The 14,375-nt window shown below is 40.0% G+C and overlaps 1 protein-coding gene across 1 annotated transcript in view; it reads left to right on the top strand.

The window, feature by feature from the left end:
- Positions 1-13,684, top strand: part of LOC128239974 (low-density lipoprotein receptor 1-like) — a 36,965-nt gene extending 23,281 nt beyond the window's left edge. The window contains exons 6-10 of the mRNA XM_052956450.1: positions 5,704-5,908; positions 6,261-6,446; positions 7,553-7,700; positions 9,071-9,170; positions 12,486-13,684. Coding sequence (XP_052812410.1) covers positions 5,704-5,908; positions 6,261-6,446; positions 7,553-7,700; positions 9,071-9,170; positions 12,486-12,727 — 881 coding nt within the window. The 3' untranslated portion in view covers positions 12,728-13,684. The remainder of the gene's footprint in view (positions 1-5,703; positions 5,909-6,260; positions 6,447-7,552; positions 7,701-9,070; positions 9,171-12,485) is intronic.
- Positions 13,685-14,375: the final 691 nt, after the last annotated feature.

Genomic DNA, 14,375 nt, shown 5'->3' with positions numbered 1-14,375 from the left:
GGAAATTTGAAAAATGGACAAATTAAAAGGTAATGCATTTCGTCACTTACATCGTTTAGAGGGCAATGGGTAAACTTTCTATTGGCATGAGGTACAGAATTTTGTTTCACAGCACCAACTTTAATTTTAAGGAATTTGTGATTACTTGTACGGAAATGTATTAGAGAATGCGTAAAAAATAGCTATATATTTAGGTACTCTTCATTTTTATATCAGATTTAAATGACGAAACTAGTTTATCCTTATATGAGCTATTAAACTGCTGGAAACAAGTTTGCTGAAAATAGTCTGCAAGAGTGGATGTTACAAGTGGACTTATCATTCCGCGTAGGGATTCTAGTTTCGTTATGCCAACATATGATCAAGTACATGTCGAGGGGTGAATGCGAAAAGGTTCTAAGTGACATTAAATAAAGAAGTAGATAGAACCTTTTCGCTTTCACCCCTCGATGTAGTGACTTAATATGTTTGGGCCAAGAAGAGTTTCGGCACTGTAAAAAAAATATAGAACATAAACTTATTTTCGATTCAATGGATGAAATGAGTTTACTCTAATAATTTATCATTCGAGTTAAACCTATTTAACTAAGAGCGCATCTTACCAATTTTGAGAAGAGCATATAACGTGGGCTCCTTTTTCTAGTACATATTTTATTCGGCGCAACAAGTTGTTCCATGACCTCCGAGTTTTTTACGCCCCAGACTTCGCTTCCGTAAGTAAAACTAGGTACACAAGTAGCATCGAAAAGTTGGGGACATGTTCTCACGTAAGACTGCGTAGGGTTTCCATGTCGAAAATCGATGTCGCTTTTTACGTCAAGTTGTTTAGATCACTACAGAAGCGCATAGCGTCGCAAATCCACGACGAAAAACTCACAATTATATTGACTCACTAAAATCGACAAAGGTATTGTAACCACCAAGTGCACGATCATTTTAAGTCATGTACACCGACAACCTCTACAGTAGTAGGATACTACATGTAATATTATTAACATCTAATCAATTCGTATTTGCGCTATCTGATTTCATTTCGTCATAACGTGTATATTTATCAAGTCTTCGATATTACTCACTCATGTTCAATATTATTGTTAATTTTATTCACCCTGAATGGGTTACCGTATGGTCATGTCACCTTTCACGGAGTTACGGTCCTTGGTGAGATTTGCTTAATTAATTAATGTGTCCTTATCGCGTCTTTCATATCTGAACTATTTCTCAGCAATAGCTGGCTTGAATCCCATTACAAGAAGCTTCATTGTCAGATGGCATTTATTTGCAAAAAAAGCAAGTAAAATTGGTTTACAAAATTTAATGTTTTTTTTTATGCACAAACAAAATACATACAAATTCAATGATAATAAATTAAAATAACAATAATTATCACAGTACTGAAGTACAAGCACACATTACTATTTAACTGTATTATGTAATAAATGCATTTAAAACTACATTTTATAGTGTTATTTGATCACAGCGCCTCATATTTAACCTCCGCGCCGCCATTTCCGTCCGTCCGTGTGACGATCTGTGTCGGCTGAAAGCTTGAGTACTGATTCTGGAAGGCGCTTACAGCAGCGTTTGGCTGACCCTGCTGCATTCCCGGAAGTTGGAGGGAAAATGGATAGTCCGATTGGCCGTAGTATCCCTGGGGAAACCCGTTGCCGATGTTTCCTCCGGGTAGGTTGCTGGGGCGGAGGAGGCCGTTGCTCTGGTACATGTAAGAGCTTGCCGGATGCGCCTGTGTATTCCAAGAAAGAGGGTATGAGCTGCTGTCATGAGTACCGGAAACACTGCTCGGGACCTGGAAGCCGGTTGGGGATTCTCCCCGCGGTGACGGAGACCGGCTCCTACATTTCTTTGACTTTGGCGATTTACTACCACTGTCGCTGTTGTTGCTTTCCTCTTTTACCTTCAGCTGGTTGCGGCACTTGGCCCGTCGGTTCTTGAACCACACTTGCACACGTGACTCTGAAAGCTGGATCTTCATAGCGAGTTCCTCCCTCATAAACACATCCGGATACCTAGTCTTATTGAACATGCCTTCCAGGATGTCTAGCTGTTCTCTGGAGAACGTGGTCCGCTCGCGCCGCTGCTTTCGTGCATTCCCTGTTCCCTCGTAGGGTGAAGGCCGGTAGGCGACGCCCCGCTGAGTTATATCCACGTTCGGTGCGGCTCCCTTCGTGGACGACGACTGGCTGACCGGAAGTTTGGTAGCATCAAAGTGGGGATATCCGTACATCATACCACCAGGGTAAATATGAGCATGGTGTCGATATGGCTCTGCAGATCCCGCAAACTGGATACTCTGTCTCAGGAAGTCCTGTTCTGAATAGGGCGCCGGGCGAAACCCAAGCCCCGTCTCAACGCCGGTGGATTCCGTTTTCTGAAGTCGGTCGCTAGATATGTCGTTGTTGACTGTAGAATGTTCAGAGACCGGAAACGGCTGATCGTACAGCGAGAGGTACCCCGGCATGATGACTTCATTTCCGCAATGAGATTTGGAGTCAAACATTTTCGTTTTCTGAATAGGTGTTTACGATTTCGAGGTAAAAACTAGTTTGTTAGGAATCTGAAATTATTTGTCTGTATATATACACGGAGCACGCGGCCCCTCGGTTTGATCAGGAAAGCATTGTAGAGGTGTGGAAAACAGTTAACGCGGTTTGAATAATGCCGTTTAAATATGCCGGCGTTGTAAAACAGTGTTTGTGTGCGTGTTTTGGTCAGCGTGTGAAAACTGACCAAACAGTGATAGAAGTGGTCACTTTGAAATTAAATGGGTCTCGAAAATTGATTGATTAGATAGGTTGTTTTGGGCAATCGTAAAATTTCAAATCAAGTTTTTTTATATTGAATGATTCACGAAAGCCGTGTAAATAAGTATTGATACAAATGTATACACTTTGACAAATGTAGGTGTTTTTCTATTGAATTTCTTTTTCATAGTAAAAAAGATTAATGTTACGCTTTATTGAGCTAATAAAAAATGATTTTGAAATTTTCACTCAAGCATGCCTTAAATAATGGCCAGGGGGCTTACTAATGTCACTTTCTTAAACTCTTTGGTCATATGATTTTTTTTTAAAAATACAAAATACATTATTTCCTTTGACCTTTTCGAAATAAAACATTCTTTAATGTTAAAAATTCTTTTACTATTATTCCTCCGACCACAATTCGGAGAAGTCCTAACAAGTATATAAGTGTACACGTATTCAATAGGAGGGGCCACACATCGGAGAAGTCCTAACTATTATATAAGTTAACACAAGTTTTAAATAAAGAGGGACCACAGATTGGAGAAGTCCTAATTATAATATAAGTTTACACATATTCAATAAGAGAGGCCACACATCGGAGAAATCCTAACTATACTTTAAGTTTACACATATTCGATGAGAGAGGCCACAAATCGGAGAAATCGTAATTATAATATAAGTTTACACGTATTAAGTAAAGAGGGACCACAAATCGGAGAATTCCTAACTATACTTTAAATTTACACTTATTCTATAATAGAAGAAATGCAGTATCAGGAAATCTAATTTTAAGTGCAGTAACTTATTCAATAACAGAGACCACATATCAGGGAAATCCTAACTATTATGTAAGTGTAAACGTATTCAATAAGAGAGAACATGAATCAGGAAATCTAATCTGAAGTGCAGTAATTCCGTCTTCAACTGACTGATTTACATCAATTTAAACGTCTTTTCTCGTCTCGATTTCTGTTTTATTACAATGCTGTCACGCACTGCCTCATCCCGCTACCTGCAGCACTGATACACAGTCAACATGAACAAGGATGGTAAATTCTTAGATGAAACATGAATATGATCAGTATTGTATGAATGAATGACTGAATGAATGACTGAATGAATGAATGAATGATTTTTTATTGTTTATGGAAGGAAGGGAAAAAGAGATCAAAGAAGGAAGGGATGAATGAATGAATGAATGAATGAATGAATGAATGAATGAATGAATGAATGAATGAATGAATGAATGAATGAATGAATGAATGAATGAATGAATGAATGAATGAATGAATGAATGAATGCATGAACGAATGCATGAACGAATGCATGAATGAATGAACGAATGCATGAATGAATGCATGAATGAATGAATGACGGAATGCATGAATGAATGAATGACGGAATGAATGAATGAATGACGGAATGAATGACGGAATGAATGAAAGAATGGCGGAAGGAAGGAAGGAAGGAAGGAAGGAAGGAAGGAAGGAAGGAAGGAAGGAAGGAAGGAAGGAAGGAAGGAAGGAAGGAAGGAAGGAAGGAAGGAAGGAAGGAAGGAAGGAAGGAAGGAAGGAAGGAAGGAAGGAAGGAAGGAAGGAAGGAAGGAATTTTGTATTGTGTTTATATTTTACATAACACCGGACGCAGTTACTTTGGTCTGTGACGACCATGAAACGCCATTTTCTACATACCTAGTAGAACTATGTTCAGATACTGCTTCGGACTTTAATATGCTTACCCTTCCAAATATTAAATTGAGATCAAACGTAAGGAAATTCTGAATACGTATTTTCGCGTATTGAGAAAGTGCCAGTGAGGGTATTTCTATTGTTACATTTCGCGCAGGAAATGTCTTAATGCTTTCATCGTATTATCTGTATGAAACATAATTGCAGGGTGCTATATGAAATATACAGACTGATATAGAAAACATCTGTATACATGAAGCTCCGAGAGAAACCTTCAACAGTGGATTTTCTAATTTACTGACACCGCATGTTATCAAACGTTATTGAAAATTATACAAGGTCAGGCTGTGTTAAAAATGATAGAACAATATACAAATCATATAATGTAAATGTTAAATCATTCTCGTACACCATAGTAATGATGTCATGCGACTCATCTATCTTTATCAAATCTCTGATGAATGAAAATGATGCTAATAAATAGATGGGTTGGATTTAAATACATTTACCGGATTCGGCGAATATCATGATTGAATTTCATAAATCGTTTAATTTGTATCGTTTTGAAATCACCATGAAAGCTGCATAATTTGTACTCCTAATGTTATCTATTATTAAGAGTGATTTCATATTTGGCCCAGTTATTTGCCCGAGCCTGAAAGGCTGAAGACAAGTAAAGCTGACCGAAGACAAATAACTCGGCTTTCAAAGGTCTTCAATTGTCTGTTATTGGTACCGCGATTGTCCCCGTATCTCGGCAAACAGTCAATGCACCAGTCAATTGTAACAACGCCCCCCCCCCCCCAGGTCCGGGAGTATACCGGGGATAGCCGGGGAAATGGGCCGTGTTTTTACCTTTCAGGTGGCCCCGCAGTGCCGGGTGAATGCGGTGGTTTTGTCTTTGCGCAAAATATAGCGGGGAATTTGCCTTATTATGCTCCCTGGGGTGCGGGGGCATTTCGCGGGGATTTGAACACAAGTTCGTCCCCGCAGGGCGGAGATTTTACCCGGGGTTGGCTGGACCGAAAGTCAAAGTCCCCTATTCCCCGGACCTGGGTGGGGCGTGGTTACAATTGACTGGTGCATAATAATAACAGGTATTACTAATCTGTACACTTAATGTTGACTAAACTAGTGATTTACTACGCTAGGGATCATTACAAGCCTTTCGGAACTCCGCTATTCTTCATAAATCCATATAATCTTTCGGTTTTGAAAACAACAGACATCATAAATGAATATATTTTCAGCGTTGCGGAACATCCGGTCGATCTTAGACCTGAAGTCGGCGACCGTGGACTCTGTGGCGGTTGATTGGCGGCTGGGAGTCCTCTTCTGGCTGGAGAGCTTCCCCCTGGCGCAACTACGGACCGCAAGTCTCAGCGGCCGCGGCGCCACCACCCTGCTCCAAAATATGCAGCACCCACTCAGCTTGACCATGGACCCCATTGAAGGGTAAGGTGGCGACGGGGTGGGGGAGGGGGCTATAAGTCTCGGGCTCGAACAAAACTATTTTACAACAACACCATACTCAATGACTTATTGACAATATCCACCAAAACGACGAAGAGGTCTAAGTTTAAAGACATTTGTAATAGCAAGTAGTATTATGAAGCATAATATGACAAACTTACTATCCGCGAAGGCATAGAACGACCATATAGTAAGCTGGCGCTACAGCAACATTAACTTATTTGTATTTATTTGCTTATTTAATTTTGTAATAATGTCTATTATTTTGTTGACTCATAAGACTCAAACTTGCATGGATAAAACATTTATGTATTATTTAAATTTGCTGTCTCAGGCGGCTGTTTTGGATTGAGCGGCGCGGTTCCATCCTGTCCCAGACATCTACTCTAGAGTCATACAGCTTGCAGAGCGACCGGAAGTTCCACGTGTATAACATGACGGCGACGCTGCCTGCAGGTGGCCGGCCACGAGCGCTCGTGGCGGATGTGGAGGAGAAAAAACTGTACTGGGCGGACGCCAGGTAAGGGATTGGTGGGGCGATTGAGTGATTTAAAAGTCAGGGATGTGGAGGGGGCGAAAAAGATACCTATCAAATAAAGGGACATTACGATGTTTGTTCGGGAAAGGCGTCCGCTCGATTATCTCAATCGGTAGAGCGTTGGACTGTAAATCGGACAACCCGGGTTCGATTCCCGGGCGGACCAGGTCACTGCTGTTGTGATTGGTTATGAAATCCTTTCTACGACCATTCGCACTGTACCACTGCCCCTGTTATGTACAGAAGTTGTCAGTTCCTTGCAGAGGTGAAGGCACCTAGTACTGGTTAACCGCCTGACAGTCTGCCCAGGATAGGTGCGCGGTGGATGAACTGTCACTCTGGGATCCTCCAATGTGCTCACGCCGGGACATGGAGTATAAACTACTAACACCACCATGGTGGGGAAAGGGTAAGGAAGATAGTAAAATGCCCACGAGGACAGGAAGGGTCAAGCGAGGGAGAGGGGCTGTGGATTGGAAGAGGAAATGAAGAGAGTTATAAGAGGGTTCTCTGTTGTTAAACTACTTAATACATGCAATCATGTTTTGCATCGCATACGTTCATACTTAATCTGCACATGTACACCGGGTGACAACATAGGAACGCCTTAAATCTCTGCATTAACAATTTTAAATAATGACATTAAAGCTGCACTCTCACAGATTAACCGTTTTGACATCTTTGTTTATTTATTGTCTTGGATTCAACCAATCTTTGAGTAAATATCTGGAAACGATTGATGTAAGACTGGTCAGAAAATATCAGATGGCAGTTTTAAATATTAACGTTCGCAAATTGTGGCTAAATGCGTTACTAACGCTTTAAGGAAAATGATTTTTCGGAATATAATATAATTTTTCGAACTTAAATATGAAAAAACTGCGATCAGATTCTTTGTCAGTAGTCTTAAATCACTGATTTCCAGACATATACTAAAAATCATTCTAAGACCAAACATAAAAAATGTCAAAACGGTCCATCTGTGATAGAGCAGTTTAACAGCCCTATCAGCCAGATGTAGTTTCTGTACCATACATTATGCTATACTACTTTTAATATATAAAAACTTGAAAATATTCTCCATGTAGGTCGCAGTCGCTGCACGTGATCAACTACGACGGCACGGGCCACGTGCAATTGCTTAGTGACCACGAGCACCTTGGCGACCCGGGAAGCCTCGCAGTGCATGGGGACCACGTGCTGTGGACGGATGTCAATTCAAACTCTATCGTATGGGTGAGTGAAAATGAGATTATAAGTATCTTTCATGGCCGCTCGTAAGATTATAAGTATCTTCCATGGCCGAAAGTGTAAGATAGGTTCATTCCGACCCGAGCGTAGGGTGTTTTGCGGAAATGAGGTTTAGCGAGTTTCCGCAAAACATCATGCGCGAGGGTCGGGATGAACCCCGCAAAACACCATGCGCAAGGGTCGGGATGAACCCCGCAAAACACCATGCGCGAGAGTCGGGATGAACCTATCTTACACGAGCGACTGTTTACCAAGACTGATTAATTGGGTGTGATATATCTGGACAAAAATATAATTGTACAGTATCAAATGCTACAAATAGCTAATAAAAAAACCTTTGGCCACGCAAAAAAGAAAGAATATCATAATAAACATAGTATATAGTAAGGAACTCTTTATGATTTTATATTATTTCACCTCCATGATGTTTCCACAAAAATGCTGCACACAAACTTCGTGGTGCATAAAACGCTACAGAAAAATGCGATGGGCTTGATAAAGAAGGCCATAAAATTATGCAACCACAGAGAGTATTCTTAGAATGCACGAAATGCATTAGCTGTGTCTATCCTTCATGATTTTTTATGAAGATCTTAGCGGTTATTTACATACAATTTTTGGTCGTGACATTAATTGCCTTTTTGATAAAGATTTTATGTTGTGAAAATTGCTTAATAATTGAAATGATTCCAATAAATGTCCTGGTTAAGATGTTGTGTTCTTGTAATGGATGAGATTTTGTCCACAGGTTAGCAATATTGACAGCAAACATACGAATAATTAGTCTTCAGATATGTTTTTAATTTGCAATGTACCATGATATAAAATATACAGATTGGTTTTTAATTTGATATGGATTGCTATCACATGTAGAGAGATTCTCGTCCAGAAATATGTTTTAATAATCATGAACCTCTCACTAAAGATATTCAGTCCCGGCGCTAAAGGCGACACACTGTGGATGATTGTTCGCTATGGTGCAAAGTCGTTATTTTTTATGCGTTTTCATAAATTTGTTGGAAAAAAATGCCCGCATTTTCGAGCCTGCGCATCATGCATCCCATAAAAACCCCAAGAACTCTGTCAATGGTATTTCCAGGTAGTGCACTTTATGAATGCATAGAGTGCACCACATTCCCTGCCGGCCTCATAAAAGTAAAACCCAAATGCAATGCAAGAACTTTTGCTCTTTTTTATAATGAATGTTATTTCCCAAAATTATGTCTAAAAATCGTTTGGACGGGACTTCATTAGCACCTAACTCAAACTGTAATAATTAGACTTTCCAAAGAGTGTACTTCAACATGTTTTATTTATATTTTTTCTGACCGTTGTCATGACAACATATTTTGCAGGTGAACAAGGTGAGCGGACGTGACGAACTCGTGGTGAAGACATTTGACGTCAGTCCGCCTCAGAACGTCAAGGTATACGGCGCCAGGGACAAACACACAAGTAAGTATATACACACGCTCATTCAAGTAGGTTTGATGTCAGCCTGCTACAGAACGTCATGGTATATGGCGCCAGGGAAAAACACACAAGTAAGTATATACACACGCTCATTCAAGTAGGTTTGACGTCAGCCTGCTACAAAACGTCATGGTGTATGGCGCCAGGGAAAAACACACAAGTAAGTATATACACACGCTCATTCTAATAGGTTTGACGTCAGCCTGCTACAAAACGTCATGGTGTATGGCGCCAGGGAAAACACACACAAGTAAGTATATACACACGCTCATTCAAGTAGGTTTGACGTCAGCCTGCTATAAAACGTCATAGTGTACGGCGCCAGGAACAAACAAACAAGTAAGCACACACCAAGCACACAAACGCACACTCATTTTCGTATGTTTTACGTCAGTCCGCGTCAAGACGTCATGGTGTACGGCGCCAGGACAAAAATGCACGTACCTACACACAGTTACTCTCATATGTTTAACGTCAGCTCGCTACAAACGTCATGCTGTACAACGACAGGAAAGAACAAACAATGATGTTTACACGTTAATTCTCGCACGTTAAACATCAGTAAGAGATAATACGTCAACGCGTACGCTGCCATGGACAAATATAAACTTACGTTTATTCAGATAATTTTTCTTTTTGTGCCGGAGCATGTTGAAACATGTACCTGACCTTTAAGACATTTGACGTGAGTCCGTCACAGAACGTACAGGTGTCAGGCGCCAGGGATTAATATACAAATACATTTACACCGCAGATAATATTCATGTGATTCTTACTATACACTAACGTTGTTAAGACGTTTGACGTCAGCCCACCGCAAGGTCGCCAATGACAGTCACAGATACAAGTATGTATAACCTATATAGCGAGCCCCTTAAATGCTAATAGACGCTTAATTCTCAATGACACATGGCTCAATTAGCCATTCAAGCCGGATACGTCTTTTTCTAACAATACTTTTTTTAATAAAGCTGCACTCTCACAGATATACCATTTTTACAACTTTTTTTTATTTTTTTGTCCTGGAAAGAGCAAATTTTTGCGTAAATATCTGCAAACCAATAATAAGAGATTGCAGACAAAAGATCAGATCGCAGATTTTCATATTTCCGTTCGAAAAATAATGTTTTATGGCTTAAACCGTTACTAACGGTTTAAGGAAAATGCATAAAAAATCAATTTTGAACTTACATATAAAATCTGCGATCTGAATTTTTCTTCAGCAATCTTATATAACTGGTTACCATGTATTTTCGTAAAAATTGGCTCGTTTCAAGACAAATTAAAAAGTTGTCAAAATGTTCAATCTGTGAGAGTGCAGCTTTAAAGACGTTTTTCGTCAGCCCGCCACGGCCTCGCCAGGGACAAAATCAGCACTCAAGTACGTATACACCGCTAATGCGTTACATATGCACGATCGTTTATATCAGTCGGGTCTGGTAAGTGGTTTTCTTAGAGACCTACTTGTACCATGTGAAACCTTAAGTTTCAATACTTTTAATTATTCGTTTACATACTGAAAGACGTGTGACGTCAGTCCTAATCAAAATGTCAATGTAGATGGTGCTAGGCGTAAACAAATTCACGTTATGGTGTTCATTGTAAGTGTTTATTTATATACGGGCGTATTTTTTCTGGTCAAAGATAGGCTTTAATTCGTATGGTGTTTCAACTACTACACGGAAACTCCTACAAAGCAGCTATTTCAGTTATAGGTGCGGCTGTCGGTGATGCTACAACAACATCACCATAATCAAAACCACCACCACCACCACATCAACCACCACCACACCCACAACCACCACATCCACAACCGCCGCTACCACCACCACCACCACTACTACCACCACCACCACTTACATCATCACTACCACCACCACCACCAACAACAACAACAACTTACTACAAGCTGCTCAGTTTTTGTGGCTCCAAACCCATGTTACCATCATGTATGCTACACACAGGTTGTTTATTGGTACCAGTATAATTTATGATTTATTTCGATACTTCTACAACAGCTGTAGAATTACATTAAATACTTAACTAGACACTTGAGGCGTCTCTGAGTTTATGGACCATTTCACAAGCCCGGATTGTTCGGTTGTGGGTGTGTTATGAAGATTCTGGCTGGTGTCCTAGAATATTTTTCACTAGCGGATCCGCGGGGGGGGGGGTGCAAGCGGTGCCCCCTCCCCCTAAAATCGTCCCAAATTACTTTTTATTTCAATATAGGAGAACATATAAATAAAACGTCCAAATTTACTATAAATTTATTTCAATATAGGAGAAAATAGTACTAAAATACGCCCCCAAAACGCACCATTTCGGAAAAAGAAAGTGTACAAATTTTCAAGGTGGAGTACCCCCCCCCCCCTACCAACACTTTAACCCAAATAAATTTCGCTCCTGAGGGAGGGGCGCAAGTCAAAAGGTTACGCCCCCTCTAACGTCCAATCCTTGAGCCGCCCCTGCTTTGATATATTCCGATAGACCTACATACCTGTGTATTGTTGATGGAATATTGATATTTTATGTGTGTATAATAAATCAGATTTCACCCGATTGTACTACAAGATGTTAGACTCGAAACGTCCCAGTGCACCTTTAAAATGAAAACTCGCTTTAAGCTTTGAATATGAGGATGGAGAATGGAGCCGTAGCATTCTCGAAAATAATAGAGCTGTTCCGTTTGAATTCGAGAAATAAAATGTTAATTATAAATGATATTCTTTAATTATCTTAAGAAATATGCATTGCATGGAATGCGTATTGTTAAAACGTTAAAATTGGTTTCCGTCCTTGTTGATGCGAATTGTGTCGTTGAATTAGCTGTGAATGGCGTCGTTATGACAAAGGTTTGAAAGTCGAAACAGTTTCTTGAATGTGGGTTCGTGAATTGCTTTCGATTAAAACACCTGACCTAACGACGCCATTCCCAGTAACAAAATAGGTTCCGACAGAAAGGTTTAATTAACGCACTTTCCGTGCACATAATTGCTTTTAGGAAAAAGATGGTATTTTTTGATAGGCTCTTTTTTGCTGGAAATTGAGCGCACCTGCTATATTGTATTCGGGAATACTACTACCTTCATTCTCCATGGCGAACAGTCGAACCCCGTTGGCTCGAACTCCCATGGACCGACGAAATAACCTCGAGCCTCGGAAAATGCGAGCCAAGCGGGAATGTTCACATTCAGTACAAAAGAATAGGTCCTTAACATCTAGTTCGAGCCAACGATGAATTCGAGCCATCGAGGTTCGACTGCATAAACAATTAACACACTTTTGTTTTCTCAGAAACCTCCTACGATATTTCCAAACTTGACAAGAAATGGAAGGACCTGACTTCCAAGGAGAGTCGAGAGCTGTATGAATACGATGATACATACTACGACGATGACGACGAGGACTACTTTACCAACCGACGACGGAAAAAGAAGCCTCAACCCAAGTCGTCGGCGGCGAGTTTAAAGTGTGGACATTTGTGTATAGTGACATTGTTAATGTTCTTCCTCATTGTAGATATAGTTCCACTTTAGTTATTTGCGTAGAAAATTAGGATATTATACAGTCGAATCCCCTTGGCTCGAACTCCTAGGGACCGGTGAATATACCTCGAGCCTGGGAAACATTGACCCAAGCGGGAATGCTCACATTTAAAGATTTAAAGATATCTGTCGTTCACATCCAGTTCGAGTCAAAAAGGAATTCGAGCCAAGCGAGTTCGAGCCAACGGGGTCCAACTGTATAGAATTTGTATATATACTCTCATGATTGTGGAAGAAAATGCGCAGTTAAATCTTCGTTCAATTCAATGTGTTAATTATTACTATTCTGCTTTCAATTTCAGGTAGTAAATTTATCATGTTTGGTTTCTAAATTCAGAATAATTTATCACAAATTCCGATCTGATTTTTTCTCTTTGATTGGTTGGCATCTTGCTGAAACGTTCACAAGAATAACGATCATGGAATTAGCAAAAACAAAATTATGCACTCTTATTTCCATACACACTGGCGGATCCAGGAAGGGGGGTGCACCCGGCGCTCGTCCCCCTGAAATCGTCCAAGTTTACTTTTTATTTCAATAAGGAGAGAAATTAATAAAATACGCCCCAAATGCTCCTTTTCGGACTTGAAATCGGTAAAATTTCTTGGAGGAGTACCCCTTAACACAACTACCAACACTTTAAACCAAATTAATTTCGGTTCTGAGGGAGGGGCGCAATTAAAAAATGTACGCCCGTAAGTTACGCACCCCTCTTTATGTGCAATCATGGAGCCGCCCCTGATACAGGAGTATAATTGAAGACAGCAGATGTTCATGTAAGGTTCAAGAGAATAAGAGTGGTGTTAACGTATATAATGAATTAATTTAAATTTGCTATAAGCAAGTTATATTACTTCTTTATGGAAGAGAAATGTATTGAAGTTTAAAATGGCATGCATGATTGTTGTTCTAATGATTATTGAATAAACGTTTTTTATATTAACGAGTGTATATGGATTCATATCTGTTCCAGCTATGTTCGTAAAAGCACTTGTTGGGTTTTCAATCAACAAATCAAAGGACTTTTTCTTAATACTTTTCTTTGAAGATTTTATTGTTCCAAGCCCTAACAAAACGCCGCATTTTCCGAAGCCTTTTATTGAATCTAACAGCCGAAACAAGATTCATAGATAAATTTAAAACATATACTTGTAACAAGAGGGTCATGGTGGCCATCAAGCGCTCCCCTGAATTCCTTAACACTACAGGACATCTGTCAGACCAGTTCTATAAACAGTTAATGATCTTCATCATCACCATTATTATAATCATCATCCTTCTCCTCCTCCTCTTCATCATTCAACATCATCAACATCATCATCATCATCAGCATCATCATCGTCATCTCCACCACCACCATCACAGCCATCAAAATTATCATCATCATCATCATCATCATCATCATCATCATCATCATCATCATCATCATCAATCATCATCATCATCATCATCATCATCATCATCATCATTACCACCATCATACATCATCATCATCATCATCATCAGTAGCAGCACCAGCAGCATCGTTCAACAGGGTAAAGCACTGTCACACGGGACTTTTGAGTACTATTAAGTGGAGGGGAATCGAACTTGCGACCCCTCAAGTGTGTTACCACTAGACCACGGATCCGCCACCCA

This window comes from Mya arenaria, chromosome 7 (assembly GCF_026914265.1).
Source record: "Mya arenaria isolate MELC-2E11 chromosome 7, ASM2691426v1".
NCBI classification, from domain to species: Eukaryota; Metazoa; Mollusca; class Bivalvia; order Myida; family Myidae; genus Mya; species Mya arenaria.
This window is presented reverse-complemented; position numbering and strand designations above follow the sequence as displayed.